This window comes from Lactuca virosa, chromosome 1, assembly GCF_052849685.1.
Source record: "Lactuca virosa cultivar CGN04683 chromosome 1, Lactuca_virosa_CGN04683_v6, whole genome shotgun sequence".
NCBI lineage: Eukaryota > Viridiplantae > Streptophyta > Magnoliopsida > Asterales > Asteraceae > Lactuca > Lactuca virosa.
In genome coordinates this window covers 81,019,713-81,040,181 of record NC_136426.1, presented here as the reverse complement: position 1 = coordinate 81,040,181, position 20,469 = coordinate 81,019,713, and the positions used below count along the sequence as shown (strand labels likewise).

The following is a 20,469-nucleotide window of genomic DNA, read 5'->3' as shown; positions in this document are numbered from 1 at the left end:
TGCTGCTGAGGATTAATTTGCAATAAGAAAAGAGAGAAGGGTCTGGATGTAAATGTCCAAACTATATATTATTCGCATCAGGATATTCTCGACGTATTCTTTAAATGCGGCTTCCTCACTGAGAAACCCTAATCGAGAGCTGTTTCGATCAAAGAGTTAATACCGAGTGTTCATCAACTTTAAATTTTGATGTCCATCCTAATTAAGGAAGAAATAAACATCAGTTGATTTTTTGATATATTTTGACGAGATTAGGAGAAAGAGAAACGAGGCTTTAAAAACAATACGGTTTATTCGGTTTTATTCAGTTCTTTTTGGTTCTTAGTCACAGTGCCGCCCCAAAGGTCGGGCGAACTGGGCCATAGCCAGGGCAGCAAGATATAAGGGGCATCAGGTTTCATCTACTTCTTATGGGTTAGTATTAATATAGGCCCAATTTTTAGTCCAGATACACAGTTAGTCCAAGTTCAACGGTAGTAGGGCATCGCCACTTAAGCTATTGAAAGCGGGAAAAAGAAAATCAGCGCCAATTTTAGAAGTCGAGGAGTCGGCATGCCTTCACGCTATTTCAGAAAACAAGGAGACGGGTCGCTTGAAGCCTTGAAATTAAAATCCCGAATAAATTGCTATCTGAATACTAGAAACTATCTTGAGTTTTTAATTTACGATTTTGTTTCACGTTTCCATAACACTGAAACTTTCATTGGTTTCTTGAGTTTTCTATTTTTTTTCATTGTATTTCTTTTTGGCTGAATCATAATAACTAGATGCAAGAACACGTGATTTCAAGGATTTGTCAAATGAAGTGGAAAGACTCATATGAAAATACGTATGTACTAATTTTGTTGTCTAATTTATTGGGTATTAGCTTTTAAGAAGTTTTTATGGTTTGTTCTAGTCCCTTTTCTTTCTGTCATGAACAAGTAATTGCTTCTCCTCTTGCTTTTGAATTTGTCTGCTTTCCAAAACACATCAAACAGTTTAGTTTTTAGCTTAACTTGGTTTCGAAGCTTTTACAAACTGAAAAATGTTTTCTTACTGTTTTTTTGCTTGTCTTTTCTAACTAGAGTGTGCCAATCTTGTGGTGGGTTAATCTTATTTTTGCTCTTGTTGTTGGTTTTTAAAGTCATGATGTTCATCTTTTATAATTATGGCTTTAAGGTTGGTTTTCACTCTTCTTATTATTGTTTGTACTTTTTCATTTTTTTATATTTTCTGTTAATAATTTAAGAAATTTTTTTATAGGCATTCATAGGTTGTAATCCCTTAGTTTTTTAGCCTAATCTTCCTAGGTTTTACCATGAATTTACCATGAATTGGTATCTAACAAGAACTTAGAACCTCCATTTTAAATCATAAATAACTACAAGAAATGTATGAATCCTAAATAAAGTTGATAGCTTTGTGTGAGATTCATCATTCTTCCACATACTGTTAAGTGGATTATCTTCTAAAAAGAGACACGTTTTTAGTTCTTGGTGTCTATTATGTAGTTTATGCTTTCAATACCAAGGAAGGAACTAAGAGAGTTTTTATCAAAAGCACACAATTTTTATATTTTTTCTCCTTTCAAGTACAAAACATTTTTGTTATGATTTGTTTGTGCCCATTAATTTTGGTATGAAATAAAATTTGATTTCCTGTTTTTTGGATGTAGAAAATTTGTTTTTTTTTGCAACCAACTTGTTTCTTACTTCATATTAACATGATAGCATGTTAAACTTTTTTATTTTTTTATTTTTTTTTTTTTATTGTAATGTGTCGTATTCAACATGGTAGCATGCTAATTTTTTTTAATGTGTTTTATTGGCCTTGGTATTGATAATGCAAATATTACTTGGTGTTGAATTGTCGTTCATCCTATTTCATTATTCTTTTGGTGTAATATACACTTTGTTTTATGACAAGCTCCCCACTTTTAGTTTAAAAAAGTTGTTTGATGCTTTACAATCTAAATTCAATTTGTTTTTCCGTGCATTTAGACCATCATATTTGGTCGGCATGTATTTTTATAGTTTTATACTAAATAAATATGACTAGATTTTGTTTGCATAACCTATAAATTAAATAATATAAACACTTTTTACTATTTAATATCACATACATTTAACATAAAGGGGCATTATTAAGCTTTTTTGCCCTGGGCATGAAAAACCAACGGACTCGATTTATTCGGGTAAGAACCGAACCCGTATTAGATTAATCAGTCTGGCTTTCGATTTCTCCAATTAGTCTTATTCGGTTTTCGGTTCCGGCCCTAATAACACCCCTAGTTTAATATGTAAAATTACAAATCTTAAAAAGATTGTTGCGATTATACTGCTACATGTTTATTTATTATATAAAAAATAATATATACGTAAGAATGCACAAATGTATTGTTGAGTGAGTTTGCATTCATCATTTCATTGTATATATTCTTACATTGCTCGAAATTCCAGACCACATAAGATAAGGCCTGACATAGTTCCTTCGTAAATAATTAGTTTCAATTTGACATGAAAATGATCATTTTCAAGTCTGTGCTTTGAGTTCAATTTCCAAACCCTAACCTCCATCCATCCATCGGCCCGTTGTTTTGGAGCTTGATTTGTATCATGTAAATTCCAAGGCCATGGGCATCTAAAATAAAGAATTTCAGGCTTTTTGTTGTTTCCATGGAGTAAATTATGTACTTTCACAGGACAATGCAGCCCAATACATTTTTCTGAAATCTTAAACACAAGGTAGCACACATACTCCGTATCTCTGGATAACCATTCACTTTTTATCCTGCAATTGATACGGAGTACTTGCTGTGGTAGGAGCTCAATCTCCTCTCCGAATCTGCACATACATATGTCATTACATATATACCTTTTATTGAAGTCTTTGAAATCACTTGGATAAAATATAACTTTTCTCAATAAGGTATTGATGCATCATTGGTACTTTATTATCAAATACACAAGACTCTGACTTCCAATTATGACATCTTGGTTATCATGATCAATTTTATTTAATATTTAGCTAAACAAAGCTAAGCATTGCTAAACTTTTATAGGCATAATTAAGTTGGATTCAAATCACAAACCTGGATTGAGTTGATGGTTTCATCTGAAATGGCATTGCATTAGGATATTCCAAAAGAGCCGCCTTCGCTGAAAGCATAAGATGTTTCTTTCCATTCACCAGCAAAAGAATCTTTTCACCATCATTAAATATTTCTTCACAATTAGTTGGCAATTTTTGCAACTGGTCCATGTTTAAGTCTGATTTCAAGACTTTTGGGACATTCTTTAATTCATCGATTTCTACATCTTTCACCTGTACACAAGTTGTACGAGGATGTTATAAACATGTAACCTAGAACATGAAAGTGTTGTCCATGAATCCTTTTTTACAGTATACAAACAAAGCATATAGAATGGGAACCAAAGAATATTTTGAAACTTGCATTGTCAATGGCTAGAAACTGAATGCCTTCGACATAGATGGCACGACTTCCACAATAGCATTGTGAAAAGCTCTCTAGTAGAAACTCAAAATCAATATCTTCCTTGTCATTTGAGAATCGACACAATTCAATCATCATCCACCCATCTTCTCTCCATGTTGCGAAATATGCATGTAAGGTCTCGATCCCCAATTTGTACTTCAAGTTCACGTACATCCCTTTAGCTAGAGATTTTCTTGGACCACAAAATTTAAAGAAGAGATGAACACTATAATTGACACCACGAGCTAAAAGTTGAGGTCTTATCTTTAATCGGATCTTTAGATTCGAAAGATCTGACATCTTCGCTACTTTAGGAAACCTGCATATTTCGTAACATATTAATGTTTATATCCGAATCCCTATCCAAAATTACAATGAAATTAAGAAGGAGGGTGCATCTTTACACCCACACATAAAAACACATCGACACAGAGAAAGAGAGTGGAACCTTGATTCTGGAATTGATTGCCACTTATGTGACAGACAGTGTTTGTATGAAAACTTTCGTGCTGATATCATTTCATTTCTTTCTCCATTATCTCCTAGTGAAAACAACTGTTATACAAGAAAAAACATATCCAACTCAATTTCTATTATGTGTAAGTACATGTACGATTCTTATGGAGATATTCATTTTTAAATTAAAAGAATTGAAAATAGCGTAATAAATGAATGCTATCTTTTGTAAAGGATGTCATAGAAAGCAACTGTGATTAAGGGTGAGCCTAAGCGGGTCCCGCCTTAATTTCCTGAAACCAGAACCGGGTTCCGGTTCTTGGAATGTTCGAATCGGAACCGGTCGATTCCTTAGAATTTGTAAACCCATTCCGGTACTGGGTACCCGCTTCTTAAAGTTTTTTCAGATGTAGTCATAACAAACCATAAAAATAACATTAGAAACCATAAAAACCAAAAAATAACTATTATAAACGATAAGCATTAATCATTTCAACCTATAAAACCTATAAGGGGGAGTTTGGTTCACACTTATAAATTTAATTAGTATTATAAATTGGATAACTATTTTCTATTTGCATGAGAAGTTGTATCATTATTAACAAGCAATATAAAGCCCAGCTTTGCAAATTGACAAGAGTGACTAAAGATATATCTATAACAAAATACAATGAATTGTCTTTAGACATTATATTATATAATAGGATTGAAAAGAATGACAGAAACATTATATAGCTCTAGTATTTATTAGCAAGCATTATAAATTAGAGTATCCGTTATTAGGAGATCACAAAATATCATTTTTAGTATTTAATATGAAGTCTCTTCAAAACCTACACATCAACCTGTAGAGATCTTTATTAAATCAAAGTTTGCTACTAAATCCTATTAACATTTAACAAAAATGACGATTAGTTTAACAAGTATTTCTGTATAAACATAATTAGTTTTTGTTTGAACAGTAATTAAAGAAAAAATGCAAAAGTTCAGTCAAGTTTTTAGATAATAAAACAATAAGAGAACATTATATATCTTGAAACCGGTTCCAAATAGTATCCAAGGGGTAGAGGTTCAAAATAGTAAGAACCAGAAATCCAGAATCAAAACAGGTCCCTATCACTTCCATATTTTAGGAACCGGAACCAGAACAATTTACATCGGTATGGTTCCGGTTCCAAAGATGGATACATGGCCCCGGGACTCACCAATAATTGTGAACAATCAGAAGCAAGAGTACTTTAGTTCTAAACTTGGAGGGTTTTGTGGTACTTTAAGATATGGTCATTTGAAAGATCGAGTGAAATTACATAAACCGGAAAATTGAAAATGTCTATCGGCCTTTATGAATTTTAAAGAACAAAAAATGCTTGGATAATTGGATTGTACAGAAAACAGAACACGGATATGAGAAGGAGCTAATTACCACTTTGTCATGTTGAAGAAGGATTCCTTTGCGGAGCATGTTGTAGAGTTCCTTTTTCTTTTCGGTAGAGTAGACATCACAAGAATTTGACATCTTGAATATTTCTTCATAGTCATTAGGCAATTTGGGCTTCCATATTACATAATCTTCCTGTATATTATTTATCAATAAGAAAATCAATATTTCAATTCTAGCACCATACAATTATCTGCATTTTAATAAGCAACTCAATTTCATTCATATATTCTTTTTCTTTTTTCACTTTACGATGAAAATAATAAATTCAACCAAATGGTCTTTATATTACTCATACCCTCTATTTATTTATTGCTTATGAAAAAATATTGTTTAATATTCATTAAAACACTTAAGTTTAGTTATGCCTTGATACCTATTTATTTACACATTGTAAACACAATAAATGAAAACAAATTCCAAATAATGTGTAATCTTACTTGAAATTCCAATGCTTTCTTCAGTTGTAGTAGCACCTCATGTGTTGTTGGTCGCTTTTCTCTTTCATGATATAAGCATTCATAAGCAAGCTTTTGAAATGCAATCAATGATTCTGGCACAGCTTGTTCCTTTATACCTCCAAACACAATCTCATCTAGTGTTCCATTTTCATAATGATTTTTATACAAACCTGTTAGATCTGCAATTTGGATACTGTTGTCTTCATGTACTAATCTCCCACATAAGATCTCAATTAAAACTACACCAAACGAGTAGATGTCAGAGTGCTCTGTTAAGTAGCCCAGTTTCAAGTACACTGGGTCACGATAATTTATTGCGCCACAAGCATTGTCGGTGACAAAGTCCATTTCGTTATTTATTGGACTTATTAAGGAAATCCCAAAATCACAAATTTTTGCTTTCCAATCATCAGTGAGTAGAATGCTTGAGCTTTTGATGTCTCTATGTATCACCACCTCTTGTGTATCACCTCCGGATCCATGAAGGAAATCCAACCCGCTTGCAATATCAATACTTATCTGAAGCCGTTTCATCCATGTAAGGCCATAGTCCTTCAAGTGCATATCAAGACTTCCTCTATATGCAAACTCATAAACAATAATATTTTCGACCTTTTCGTAGCAAAAGCCTACAAGACCAATGACACTCTCATGTTTATAATCCTGAAGAATTTCAAGTTCTGTCATAAATTCATTTTTGTGTTGACCACCATCATTATTCAATCGTTTTGCAGCAACTGTATAACATCGGTTAGCGCGAGTAACTTCCCCTTTATAAACTCTCGCAGATCCTCCTCTTCCAATCAGGTTGTTATCACTGAAGTTATTAGTGGCCAATTTTATATCTTCAAGTGAAATCTTGAGATTATCCCTGTGGTTTTCCTGTAAATAATATCAGGACCCCAATCGTTTTTAAAAATTCAAACTAAATTGGAATTAACTCATATCAAAATCTATTTTGGTTCTATGGTTGTTCCACTGATATGTATAGATATGTGTTTCGTCCCAAACTGAAATATTTTGAAATCAAAGTAACTAAATTAGTTTAGCAACAAAAATGAAAGGATTCTTCTTCTTAATAGTTGGTATATTTCCTTGAATCATGAATGTACATGATACAACAATATATATATATATATATATATATATATATATATATATATATATATATATGATGTACCACAGTAGCACCGACAACGCCTGACTTCCGTGTATGCAGTCCAGAAAATTTTGAAATTTTTTTTCTACTATTGTGGCACCGGCAACACCTAGTATGAAATCTTGCATCCGCCCCTATGTGTGTGTGTGTGTGTGTGTATATATATATATATATATATATATATATATATATATACACACACCCACACCAAATACAATGCTTGGGCTATACATGGGCTGATCTATAAGAACTGTGACGGATTATAAGCTATCTACTAATATGCCTCAGTAGTTTGAGCGGGATAAGAACAAACACTCAACTGATACAAAACTCAAAATCTGTGAACAGAGATGGAAGCCCTTTGGTGAACATGTCAGCATACTGATATCGAGACTGGACGTGAAGGACGCGAAATGACCGACATCGACCTTATCTTGGACAAAGTGCATATGAATCTTGATGTGTTCAATCCGCTGATGTTTAACCGGATTTGTTGACATGTATATGGAACCAACATTGGCACAAGAGACAATAGCAGCAAAACGAGTTGGGAGATGAATTTCTCGTAGGAGATTGTGAAGCCATCCAGTTTCGTCCACAACGTTGGCTACGCCTTGATACTTGACCTCAATGCACAATCGATAAACGGTGTGTTGTCGTTCAGAGGACCACAATACTAGATCTTGACTAGGAAGATCCAATAACTAGATGTTGAACACTAGGTGACTAGGCATCATCCCCAATAGGCATCAGAGTAAGTTGTTAGACCCGAGGACGTAATGGAAGTTCGTGGTCTAGAGTGCGTTTAATGTAGCGTAGGATGCGCTTGAGTGCATGAAGGTGCGGGCCCATGGATCGTGCATGTAAAGACACTTGTTGGACAACAAAAGAGATGTTTGTTCTTGTAAATGTCATGTACTACAATCTCGCAGCAAGACTACAATAGAGAGAAGGGTCAGAAACTGGTTTTCCGGTTGCATCGATTTTAGAAGCCGGATCAACCAAATTCTTACACATGATATAGTTTTCCATATATGTTCGTGGGATTCCGAGAAAATACTTCGGTGGCCCCAAGTCTGTCATGGAAAACTCGACACTGAGGTGTAAATATGTGACATGAGTCTTGCCGGAAGCTGTGAGGATGATATCATCTACATATAAAGGTAGACATGCAAGCTCTTGCCCTCAACACAGAATGAAGAGAGAAGGCCAGTTTTTGTTTTGGCCAAAGTCGAAACTAAATCTTTGGAACCAAGCACATGGGGCCAATTTTAGCCCTTTAAGAGACTTTTATAATTTGCAAACGTGGAGTGGGAAAGTCGGATTTGTGAAACCGGGCGGTTGATGCATGAAAACATCTCAGAGAGGTGGTCGTAAAGGAATGCATTTTTAACATCCAGGCTATTGTCAGGAAACGACAAAGCTAAGCACGGTCTGTATAGTTGTGTGTTTGAAAATCAGGCTAAAAGTATTATCACATTCAAGGCCTGGTTGTTATTTTTTTGTTTGCGACTAAGTGAGCTTTGTGCCATAATCATTTGCATTGAATTTATGTTCAAACAATCACATAATCTGCATAATGTTTACGCCTAAGTCGGCATACATGCAACCATGTGCCATATTTAGTAAGGGGTTGTTTGTTTGTTTTTAAAAACCATTTATGGCTGCGCCATGTAGAGCACACGCAAACTTGGCCTTTCATAGTTGTTTGTTTTTAAAAGACTTCTTACTTAAAAACTATTGTGTAGCACATCACTAGACCCTCCTCTTCAAACCACTTCCCACCTTAATTTATGTTATATTATTTAACATAAATTTGTTTTAAATTTTTCAACAACGTACTTATTATTTTAATAATATTATGAAGGATATTATAAACAATTCAAGTAGACTTTACATAATTCCAAAACCGTTTGGTAAATTTCATTAAAATACCTTTTTGTGTTACATTGTATAACCAAATATAAATAAATTATAAAGTTAATCACTAAACTTACCAAAAACACCAATCTTCTCCAAATGGTGCGTCTAAGCCATATCTAGGCTTAAAAAAAATATTTGACAATTTTTTTTATTTATTTTCGAAATTTGCATGTATACACAATCAGCAGTTGTACGGACTGCTAATCAGCAATCATATGGACTGCGAATGTGCACAATCAGCAGCCATATGGACTGCTGATGAGCAATCAGCGGTCCGTACAACTGTTGATTGTGCTCATCAGCAGTCATACAAAAAAACCAAAAAAATAAAAAAAATAAAAACATTCATCAAATCTTTTTTGTTAGCCTAGATATGGCTTAGACGCACCATTTAGAGAAGATTGGTGATTTTGGTGTTGAAAAGTGATGAGTTGATTATGAGTTTGCAAGTTGTCACAAATCTTTTGGTTTTCAAAAGAACCTGGCTATATATATATATATATATATATATATATATATATATGTGTGTGTGTGTGTGTGTGTGTGTGTGTGAGTATTTCATCCCGTTTTAAGGGTCGAGTACCGATCTCTGACGGTCGACCACTTGAACTGTCGAACAGGTAACGCCGCTGGTTCGGTGTCCGGTCCAGTTTTGGAAACATTGTTTATTTAATTTTTATATATAGAGTTATTAGATAGTTTTTTTTTAAATTATCTCTTCTCCACCCCTATTCACAGCCAAACATGAACAATCTTGTAATCTTGTGATCTCCTAATCATCGAGTTTTAATATTGTGTTCTTCGTGGTTTTCCAAATTTCGGGAATTACTGAAATCTTACAACACACTGCTCCTAATCACATACTACAAGAGTCAATATTCTCTGATTCGATTTGCAAGCTTCAGTAGTAAAGCTTACTTTCTATATTTTTAGTGTAACATTATAAGGATTGATCATGCTACTTGCTAAAAAGGATCAAGAATTTTTCAAAAAGAAGTTATAGTTTTAAAATGTTGACCTACGGGAGCCTAATGTATGCATAATTATCTATTAGTGTATATGAAGAGAAAATTGACTTACTTGAAGATTCATTGCATCCTTGATTTTGCTGATGACATATCCAATTTTTGGACGGTCGGCTTGAGTCTCTGCCAAACATTTGTGTGCAATATTTAGGAATGTCTTCAAAGAACCTGTATTGGGCCCTTTACTTAAAGTAAAATTGTTTTCATCAATCTCTTCCTTTAGAATAGGATCTAACATTGACGTTAGTGTTCCCTTATTGAAGTGTTGTCGGGCGAAGTGTGCAATCCCCTTGGGATTTTCCTTAGTGTACCTTGTATCATAGGCCAACGTTCCGGATACGATCTCAAATAAAACAACTCCCAAAGAATAAATATCCGATGCTGTCCTTAATATCTTTCTATCCTTATATTCAGGATCCAAGTAGACAATTGTACCTGAAACTTTTGTATGGAAATAACTGACCTGTTGACTCTCGGGAATGATTTTGGAGAGCCCAAAATCAGCAATCTTTGCCCTCCACTTATGGTCTAGCAGAATGTTGGCACTCTTTATGTCTCGGTGTATTATCTTCTTTTGGGTATGAAGGTAATGCAATCCCTCTGCAATATCAAGACAGATTTGCAGACGCATTGCCCATTTAAGATTAATCATGTTATCTTTACTTCACAAATTGTCATCAAGGCTTCCCTTAGGAACATACTCGTAGACCAAGAACATCTTAGAACCTTCATCACAAAAGCCAAGAAGAGAGACTACGTTGGGATGCTTACAACTTGTAAGCGTTTTAATTTCTGCAGCAAACGATGTGTCTGCTTCTGTCCCTGATCTTTTGAAGAGGCGTTTTACAGCTACACTGCTGCATATCTTGGGTAGATCATTTAGATTCTTTTCTCCTGCCGAAGATTTTTCAATATCAAAATGTTCAAGTTCAGCTTTGTAGACATCACCAAATCCACCATACCCAATGCGGTTCTGAGTAAATTTTGAAGTGGCCATCTCTATATCATTATATCTAATCATCAAGTGTTCCATGCCCTTCCACTGCAACATTGTATGACAGGGGAAATAAGTGTTATATTGTGCAATAAGGTACATGAGATTAATAAGGCTGAGAATGAAATTTATAAGAACATCTGTTGTCTTTATGGACTCCAATTCTCTTATTCTCTCACACTTCTTTTCATTTATCTGTTCTTTTTTTTTTTTGAAAAAATACCTTAGTTCATTTTTCTTCATGTCCCGGACTCTAGGTTGATTTTGTGATGGTCACGGTGCTTCTTTGATAGGCAGGGGATGGGTTGAGGGTGTGGCGACTGGCGATTTACTTTATTCGGTTTTTTTTTTCTTTTTCTCAACTTGGTTTATAACTTTTCAGTTCTATTACAGTCTCAAATTCAAAACACCTACTGATTCTTAATGATTCGAAACAGAAAATCAACAAAAGTATACATTCAACTATTTTTATTCTTTTCACTCAAACAGTACGAATGATGCTCGTAAAAAATATCAAACGCCCACTCCTCTAGATTTCTCACTTATATTAAACAATAGTCTTTGAAACTTTTGAAAAGAAATATAAAACTAAAACCTTTATGAAAAATTATTTTATGTATTCGCAACATATCAATAATTTAGTAATAAACGTCTAAGAAGAATACATAAGGGCGTCTCGGATTGTTTATTTAAAACAACTGACTTCTTTTTCTAAAAAATGGTTATTAACTTATGTGATAGCAAAACGAAATTTAAGAAAACCTGTGTGGATCAGCCTATGTGGTAACAAATGAAAAAAGCCGATTAATTAGTTCCAGTATTAATAAATTGAAATGGAGGCAGCATATTATTTGGAATTAATTTATGTATTGAAAATCATGAGATGAGACTGATTTGATATGGTCCGGAAAAGATGGCTAGTGAGGGGAGGAGAAAGCCGGATGATGGGTGGTTGATGTTGGTGTACCCTTAATATATTTATAGATGACTAATAACATTAAGAAAATGATAAAATAATAAAAAAAAATACAAAATTAAGGGTATATCGGTCATTTTACACACATTTAACTGAATTTTCTACCGGAGTTAAACCAAAGGACCAATCGTCGTGTGGTACATAAATTTAGAAACTTGAACTTATATTTGTGTATTTCACTGAACCACCAGGACTATTTTTATATAATTTACTCTTGTATGTTATTTAAACAATTAAAATTGTGTATTACGAAAAACAACCTTAAATGAACAATCTGAAACAACTCCCCAATCCAATGGCATTGACGCATTGTTTATGATATTATTCTTATTTGTTTTTTTTTCCATTCCCTTTTATGATTTTCGGTGTTTGCTAACAACCGAATTGCATTCCTTCTTACTGTGTGTGTATCAATATGCATAATATTTTGAATTTCCTTTTTCTGTATATCATTTTAAAATTAAAGCAGGATATCTTCTATTTAACAAAAATACTTGAACTAATTACCTTCACGTGATTGGTTGATGTACCTTCAACTTCAGAGGCAACTTCTGGTTTCTCCTTTAATTTTAACTGCAACCAGTTGAACGAGAGATAACAAAATGAATATCTAAGTTGATCTAATATATGAAAGATGAAAGAAAAGAAACTAAAAAAAAAAATGTTGGTCTTACATTATTCTCATGTTTCCTTTGCAGATCCAAGGCTTTGTCAAGTCTTATGATAATTTGATCTATGTGTGGCCGTTCTCCTCGTTCCTCCTTTAAGCAGTTATATGCTGTTTCTGAAAAGATTTTGAAAGAATCTTTATCGATTTGCTTCCAGAGATCCGGATCTATAATATCCTCCAATGTCCCTTCATCATAATGGAATATGGCCAATGGAGCTAAAAACTCTTTGTCTAGACGTGGTCTATCCCGCACCGAGGGTGGCTGCCCATATGACTCCGGCGAAATAGGATACCTCATGTGCCCAACTTCCCCAAGTGATGGCGGAGTAGAATTGTATAATATTGTCAATTGCTCCATTGCTCCAAATGATGGTGGCCTATAGTTGTATGATATTCCGTGTGAATGCCTCATATCAAGAATCCCCCCTATTGACATCGGCTGAAAAAAGTTGTCTGCTGTTTCCTGCCTCGTGTCTTGAAATGACCGTGGTGGATGCCTCTCGTGTTCAAAGCTAGCATCCAATTCCCCTGTTATATCATTCATAGATGGGTTAGCCAATTGATGTGAATGACCCTCATTCCTAGCCGTCTCATCCAATTCCCCTGTGATATCATTCATAGAAGGTTTAGCCAATTGATGTGAATAACCCTCATTCCTAGCCATCTCATCCAATTCCAATGTGATATCATTCATAGAAGGGTTAGCCCATTGATGTGAACGACCCTCATTCCTGGCCATCTCATCCAATTCCCCTGTGATATCATTCATAGATGGTTTAGCCTTGATGTGAATAACCCTCATTCCTAGCCATCTCATCCAATTCCAATGTGATATCATTCATAGAAGGGTTAGCCCATTGATGTGAACGACCCTCATTCCTGGCCGTCTCATCCAATTCCCCTGTGATATCATTCATAAATGGTTTAGCCAATTGATGTGAATAACCTTCATTCCTAGCCATCTCATCCAATTCCAATGTGATATCATTCATAGAAGGGTTAGCCCATTGATGTGAACGACCCTCATTCCTGGCCGTCTCATCCAATTCCCCTGTGATATCATTCATAAATGGTTTAGCCAATTGATGTGAATAACCCTCATTCCTAGCCATCTCATCCAATTCCAATGTGATATCATTCATAGAAGGGTTAGCCCATTGATGTGAACGACCCTCATTCCTGGCCGTCTCATCCAATTCCCCTGTGATATCATTCATAGATGGTTTAGCCTTGATGTGAATAACCCTCATTCCTAGCCATCTCATCCAATTCCAATGTGATATCATTCATAGAAGGGTTAGCCCATTGATGTGAACGACCCTCATTCCTGGCCGTCTCATCCAATTCCCCTGTGATATCATTCATAGATGGTTTAGCCTTGATGTGAATAACCCTCATTCCTAGCCATCTCATCCAATTCCAATGTGATATCATTCATAGAAGGGTTAGCCCATTGATGTGAACGACCCTCATTCCTGGCCGTCTCATCCAATTCCCCTGTGATATCATTCATAAATGGTTTAGCCAATTGATGTGAATAACCCTCATTCCTAGCCATCTCATCCAATTCCAATGTGATATCATTCATAGAAGGGTTAGCCCATTGATGTGAACGACCCTCATTCCTGGCCGTCTCATCCAATTCCCCTGTGATATCATTCATAGATGGTTTAGCCTTGATGTGAATAACCCTCATTCCTAGCCATCTCATCCAATTCCAATGTGATATCATTCATAGAAGGGTTAGCCCATTGATGTGAACGACCCTCATTCCTGGCCGTCTCATCCAATTCCCCTGTGATATCATTCATAAATGGTTTAGCCAATTGATGTGAATAACCCTCATTCCTAGCCATCTCATCCAATTCCAATGTGATATCATTCATAGAAGGGTTAGCCCATTGATGTGAACGACCCTCATTCCTGGCCGTCTCATCCAATTCCCCTGTGATATCATTCATAAATGGTTTAGCCAATTGATGTGAATAACCCTCATTCCTAGCCATCTCATCCAATTCCAATGTGATATCATTCATAGAAGGGTTAGCCCATTGATGTGAACGACCCTCATTCCTGGCCGTCTCATCCAATTCCCCTGTGATATCATTCATAGATGGTTTAGCCTTGATGTGAATAACCCTCATTCCTAGCCATCTCATCCAATTCCAATGTGATATCATTCATAGAAGGGTTAGCCCATTGATGTGAACGACCCTCATTCCTGGCCGTCTCATCCAATTCCCCTGTGATATCATTCATAAATGGTTTAGCCAATTGATGTGAATAACCCTCATTCCTAGCCATCTCATCCAATTCCAATGTGATATCATTCATAGAAGGGTTAGCCCATTGATGTGAACGACCCTCATTCCTGGCCGTCTCATCCAATTCCCCTGTGATATCATTCATAAATGGTTTAGCCAATTGATGTGAATAACCCTCATTCCTAGCCATCTCATCCAATTCCAATGTGATATCATTCATAGAAGGGTTAGCCCATTGATGTGAACGACCCTCATTCCTGGCCGTCTCATCCAATTCCCCTGTGATATCATTCATAAATGGTTTAGCCAATTGATGTGAATAACCCTCATTCCTAGCCATCTCATCCAATTCCAATGTGATATCATTCATAGAAGGGTTAGCCCATTGATGTGAACGACCCTCATTCCTGGCCGTCTCATCCAATTCCCCTGTGATATCATTCATAGATGGTTTAGCCTTGATGTGAATAACCCTCATTCCTAGCCATCTCATCCAATTCCAATGTGATATCATTCATAGAAGGGTTAGCCCATTGATGTGAACGACCCTCATTCCTGGCCGTCTCATCCAATTCCCCTGTGATATCATTCATAGATGGTTTAGCCTTGATGTGAATAACCCTCATTCCTAGCCATCTCATCCAATTCCAATGTGATATCATTCATAGAAGGGTTAGCCCATTGATGTGAACGACCCTCATTCCTGGCCGTCTCATCCAATTCCCCTGTGATATCATTCATAAATGGTTTAGCCAATTGATGTGAATAACCCTCATTCCTAGCCATCTCATCCAATTCCAATGTGATATCATTCATAGAAGGGTTAGCCCATTGATGTGAACGACCCTCATTCCTGGCCGTCTCATCCAATTCCCCTGTGATATCATTCATAGATGGTTTAGCCTTGATGTGAATAACCCTCATTCCTAGCCATCTTATCCAATTCCAATGTGATATCATTCATAGAAGGGTTAGCCCATTGATGTGAACGACCCTCATTCCTGGCCGTCTCATCCAATTCCCCTGTGATATCATTCATAAATGGTTTAGCCAATTGATGTGAATAACCCTCATTCCTAGCCATCTCATCCAATTCCAATGTGATATCATTCATAGAAGGGTTAGCCCATTGATGTGAACGACCCTCATTCCTGGCCGTCTCATCCAATTCCCCTGTGATATCATTCATAAATGGTTTAGCCAATTGATGTGAATAACCCTCATTCCTAGCCATCTCATCCAATTCCAATGTGATATCATTCATAGAAGGGTTAGCCCATTGATGTGAACGACCCTCATTCCTGGCCGTCTCATCCAATTCCTCTGTGATATCATTCATAGATGGTTTAGCCTTGATGTGAATAACCCTCATTCCTAGCCATCTCATCCAATTCCAATGTGATATCATTCATAGAAGGGTTAGCCCATTGATGTGAACGACCCTCATTCCTGGCCGTCTCATCCAATTCCCCTGTGATATCATTCATAAATGGTTTAGCCAATTGATGTGAATAACCCTCATTCCTAGCCATCTCATCCAATTCCAATGTGATATCATTCATAGAAGGGTTAGCCCATTGATGTGAACGACCCTCATTCCTGGCCGTCTCATCCAATTCCCCTGTGATATCATTCATAAATGGTTTAGCCAATTGATGTGAATAACCCTCATTCCTAGCCATCTCATCCAATTCCAATGTGATATCATTCATAGAAGGGTTAGCCCATTGATGTGAACGACCCTCATTCCTGGCCGTCTCATCCAATTCCCCTGTGATATCATTCATAGATGGTTTAGCCAGTTGATGTGAACGACCCTCATTCCTGGCCGTCTCATCCAATTTTCCCACAACATCAAGTATTTCCTGTTTATTGGCAAACTTAGGTGAAAGCCCTTCACCCTCATACAATCCCTCTATCGAGTGTTCTTTCACCAGTTGAGGTGAACGCCCCTTATCCAATTTTCTCACCACATCTTGTGACCTCTCAGCAGAATTTTGTTTCGCCAGTGGAGGTGAACAACCCGCATGCTTGACGCTATCGTCCAATTTTCCTACAACATCCAGCAATTCCTCTGCGGAGTGTTCATCTGATAATCGCCCGGCATGCGAATTTCGCACCACATCCGCTTTTTCCATCACATCTTGGTGACCGGCATGCTCCACAATTTGATCCAATTTTTCCACTACATCCAGCAACTCTTCTTTCCAAGGTTGTTTAGTGGAATAAGCTGAACGCCACGCAGGAATGTATGCTCTCCTTCCACAAAGGATCTCAAATAATACAACCCCAAACGAGTACACGTCTGTTTTGTGAGTTACGCCTCCAGTCTTCTCATAACTTGGGTCCATATACCCTTTGGTGACATTAAGATTTGCAAGCTGAAGTCGATTTCTTCGAGCTGCTGTCGTTATCTTGGAAAATTTAAAACCAGATAACTTGGCATTCCAGTTGGCATCTAGTAAAATCTGGGAGCTCTTGATGTTACAATGTATGAGGCTAAAATTGCGTTCCTTATCATAATGGATGTAACTTAATGCACGTGCAACGCCAACACATATTTCCAATCTTTGCATCCATGTAAGAGACGGGTCTTTCAGATGTTTTTCGAGACTTCCATTGGCCTCGTGCTTGTATATGATGATCTTCTCATCTTTCTCATCACAAAACCCAACAACAGAGACCAGATTTTCATGCTTAAGACTAGAAAGAGTCGAAATCCTCGTCTGCAATATAGCCTTCTTGTCTCCATCTTTACCAAGTAGCCTCTCTGCGACAATATCAATCTGTTGTTTGGATCGCTAGAGTCTTCCTTTGTAAACCTTTCTCAGTGCACTCTCTCCAATAAGATTTGTATCAGAAAAGCTGTTGGTGGCGGATGCTATATCTTTCAGTGGGATTTGTAAGTGGGCAAAGTGTTTAGAAAAGGATGAAGACATGGTGTTTGTGTTTATCAAGTAAAAACCAGAGCAACAAATGAATTTGGAGGGACGAGAATTTTTGAATGACACGAAGATGTTTTAGTGATGCGTGACAGGAGAAGAAGGAAAAAAGAAAAAAAAAAAAAAGGCACTTCGATGACCCAAATTTCAAAAAAATCCCCCAATTTGTGAATAAAAAAAACTTCTAGCTTTTTTCATACAAGAGCCAAGCCCTTCATTTCTATACTCCTCAACATATTTCACTGCCACTGTCTCACATATAAAACAAATGACAAATATCAAATTAGCAAATAGCAAGGAATAGATGCCCGGAAATTGAAAATTTACTCCATTTCAAATTTCAAATTGAAATTGACAAAATCCATTTCAATTTTAATAGAGTTGCTGTAACTGTACAGCTGCCTTAAAAATCGCAAAAAATATTATCCCATTTCAATTTGAAATTGAAAAATTACATTTCAATTTCAATGGTGTTGGGCTTGACGTGTACGCAGTACAGGAATACTCTCAGATTTCAATTACAATAATAAACATGTTTCATGATAGTGAAACCTTTTCAAAAAAAAAAAAAAAAAACAAAATTCCATATTTCCATTTCAAAAATTTTAAGGCAACTGTGAAATGTAAACCAAGCATAAAACACACTTGAAGTCTTAAACACTATCAAAATATTAAGCCCTAGATTAATCTTATTATTCTGCTAATTCAAAATTGAAATGTAAGACAAAAAAATATAATATATTCGAGTTCATCTTACCTCACGTAAACCGAGAAGTGAGAATATTGAGATGATTCAACCCTTTCAAGTTCATCACAATATTATGCTTTCTGCAAACGATTGCTGCTATATTGTCACAGCCCCTTTAAACGATGGCGATGGGCGGCCGGCGAGGATACACACCATATGGGCCCGTATTCTCCACAGCTCCACTTACCTTTGCTTTTTTAATGCTATAATAGTTGATCTATCCAATAGTTCACTTGATAAAAGAATCTTATTGACTAATACGACATTTTATGGATTATATCAGTATTTAATAATAATTTAATAATAGTAAATTACACAGACCGTCCCTCTCGTTTCGGGTCATGTGTAATCTTTATCTTCTTTTTTCATCCGGGCCACCCTTGTAGTTTATTTTTGTTTTGGAGCACTAATAAGCTTAAAATAATTACATTATCTTTAACTAGAAAAGATTCATCGGCGTTCCCGGGTCGGAAGGTATTGCTTTGTAAAGTAAAGTAGCATGCTGGTTGTTTTTTGTCCGTTAATGTGAGGATAATTTGGTCTTTTCAGGTAGTATGGACTGAATTTGTCACCATGGGTAAACCATATGGACCATTTATGTAATTTTGGCCGTGGTGGTGGTGGTGATGGCAGATGGTGGGTAGGTTTATGGTATTGGGTGGGTATTTTCTAATAAATAAAACATTAATTTAAAACCAAAAAGAGAATGTTAAATCTGGTAAACCACAGGGACCAATCGTGTAATTTTGTCTAACAATAATAATAATAATGATGAGGGACCATTTCTGCCAAAAGACTAAATACTAATAAATAAAAGGCGAGCGTTATGAAAAATTCAAACCAAAGTGAAATGGTTGTTTGTGAACAAAAACATAAAGATGAAGGGTCAATGTTGTAAGTTGGAGGACCAAAATTGACAAAATATACCACTTTACTGTTATGAATCTTTCGTAACTTTAATATATATATAATAATGATATTTAATATTTTCTCTTTTTTTAGATATTATATAATAATGACCCACCCACCCATACCAACCCTGCCCCCAACTTATCCCCTCCACCACAATCTTCATCTTCTCCGACAAAACTGTCACCATCTTCGCCGGAATCTGAAAATAAACGATGCTTTTGATTTTTTCTGTCGAAAACGAAAATTAAATCAAATCCACCATCCCCTTTATTTCTACCTAAATTAAATATGGTAAAAAAAACATCGGAAAATTTGGCATCGTTTTTCTGAAGATCGAGAAAAATCTCAGAAACAAAGAACCGTGATAACTCATTAACCAAAACCCTATAAACTCATTTCTATCTCAGAAAAAGAAACAAAAACAAAAAACCTTGGAAATCCAAAACAAAATTCTTGAAATTTGTAGAAAAAAGTCTTAAAGGTTCATAACAAAAATCTTCAACATCTCCGATAAACTCTGATTTGGGGTGTTGAATCCAAAGTTCATCTCTCTGGCCGAAAAAGGAAGCAGAAAAAATGGGTTTTCAACAAAGATTCGCCTTTCTTATTCCACAGAATTAAAGTTCACTAAAAAAACAGAAAAATATCTGCAGGACACGAGTGGCAAAAAAACTGATCGTCGAGGTTAACAAATCATTGTCATTTTCATAACCATCTTCAAGAGGCGAATCTACCTTTTGGTTAAGGTTGTCCATGGACACTCCTTATATTGCAATTTTTTCTACAGGTTATATAATGAACTTCAAATGGACACTTAGATATATTTTTAATTGGACACTTGTAATACCATATCACTTCAGCAACACAAAAAAGGAATAGAATAGAACCAAAAAGCTATAAAAAAATTGGATGGTTAATTGGTGGTTAACAAAAATAAAAAATAAAAATCTATTTTTACAGATAATGCTTATAAAAATATCATTTGTAACTTCTCACATTATATTCTAAATATTTTTTTAGGTT

At 35.8% G+C, this 20,469-nt stretch overlaps 2 protein-coding genes across 2 annotated transcripts; both read right to left on the bottom strand.

Annotated features, from left to right (window-relative positions):
* Nucleotides 1–2,314: 2,314 nt before the first annotated feature.
* Nucleotides 2,315–10,592, bottom strand: LOC145148702 (uncharacterized). Its single transcript, XM_079075163.1, has 7 exons — nucleotides 9,996–10,592; nucleotides 5,813–6,715; nucleotides 5,358–5,507; nucleotides 3,927–4,033; nucleotides 3,437–3,797; nucleotides 3,074–3,306; nucleotides 2,315–2,826 (listed from the first exon to the last, which is right to left on the bottom strand). The coding sequence occupies exons 1-7, from the start codon at nucleotides 10,590–10,592 to the stop codon at nucleotides 2,421–2,423; spliced, it is 2,757 nt and encodes a 918-aa protein (XP_078931289.1). The 3' UTR covers nucleotides 2,315–2,420.
* A 12-nt stretch (nucleotides 10,593–10,604) lies between these two features.
* Nucleotides 10,605–18,747, bottom strand: LOC145148718 (uncharacterized). Its single transcript, XM_079075164.1, has 4 exons — nucleotides 18,544–18,747; nucleotides 12,585–18,034; nucleotides 12,418–12,483; nucleotides 10,605–10,982 (listed from the first exon to the last, which is right to left on the bottom strand). Exons 2-4 carry the CDS (start codon nucleotides 13,416–13,418, stop codon nucleotides 10,605–10,607), a joined length of 1,278 nt encoding a protein of 425 aa, XP_078931290.1. The 5' UTR covers nucleotides 13,419–18,034; nucleotides 18,544–18,747.
* Nucleotides 18,748–20,469: the final 1,722 nt, after the last annotated feature.

Excerpts from the sequence above, each read along its gene's own strand:
- LOC145148702 (XM_079075163.1), bottom strand. The coding sequence starts at position 10,592 with ATGATTAATCTTAAATGGGCAATGCGTCTGCAAATCTGTCTTGATATT. Across the intron at positions 4,034-5,357 it reads TTCTTCAACATGACAAAGTG|TTGTTTTCACTAGGAGATAA; the intron begins GTAATTAGCTCC and ends CTTGTATAACAG. Across the intron at positions 3,798-3,926 it reads CAATCAATTCCAGAATCAAG|GTTTCCTAAAGTAGCGAAGA; the intron begins GTTCCACTCTCT and ends CGAAATATGCAG.
- LOC145148718 (XM_079075164.1), bottom strand. The coding sequence starts at position 13,418 with ATGATATCACATTGGAATTGGATGAGATGGCTAGGAATGAGGGTTATT. Across the intron at positions 12,484-12,584 it reads AAAGGAAACATGAGAATAAT|TTAAAATTAAAGGAGAAACC; the intron begins GTAAGACCAACA and ends AACTGGTTGCAG. Across the intron at positions 10,983-12,417 it reads CATCAACCAATCACGTGAAG|TGGAAGGGCATGGAACACTT; the intron begins GTAATTAGTTCA and ends ACAATGTTGCAG.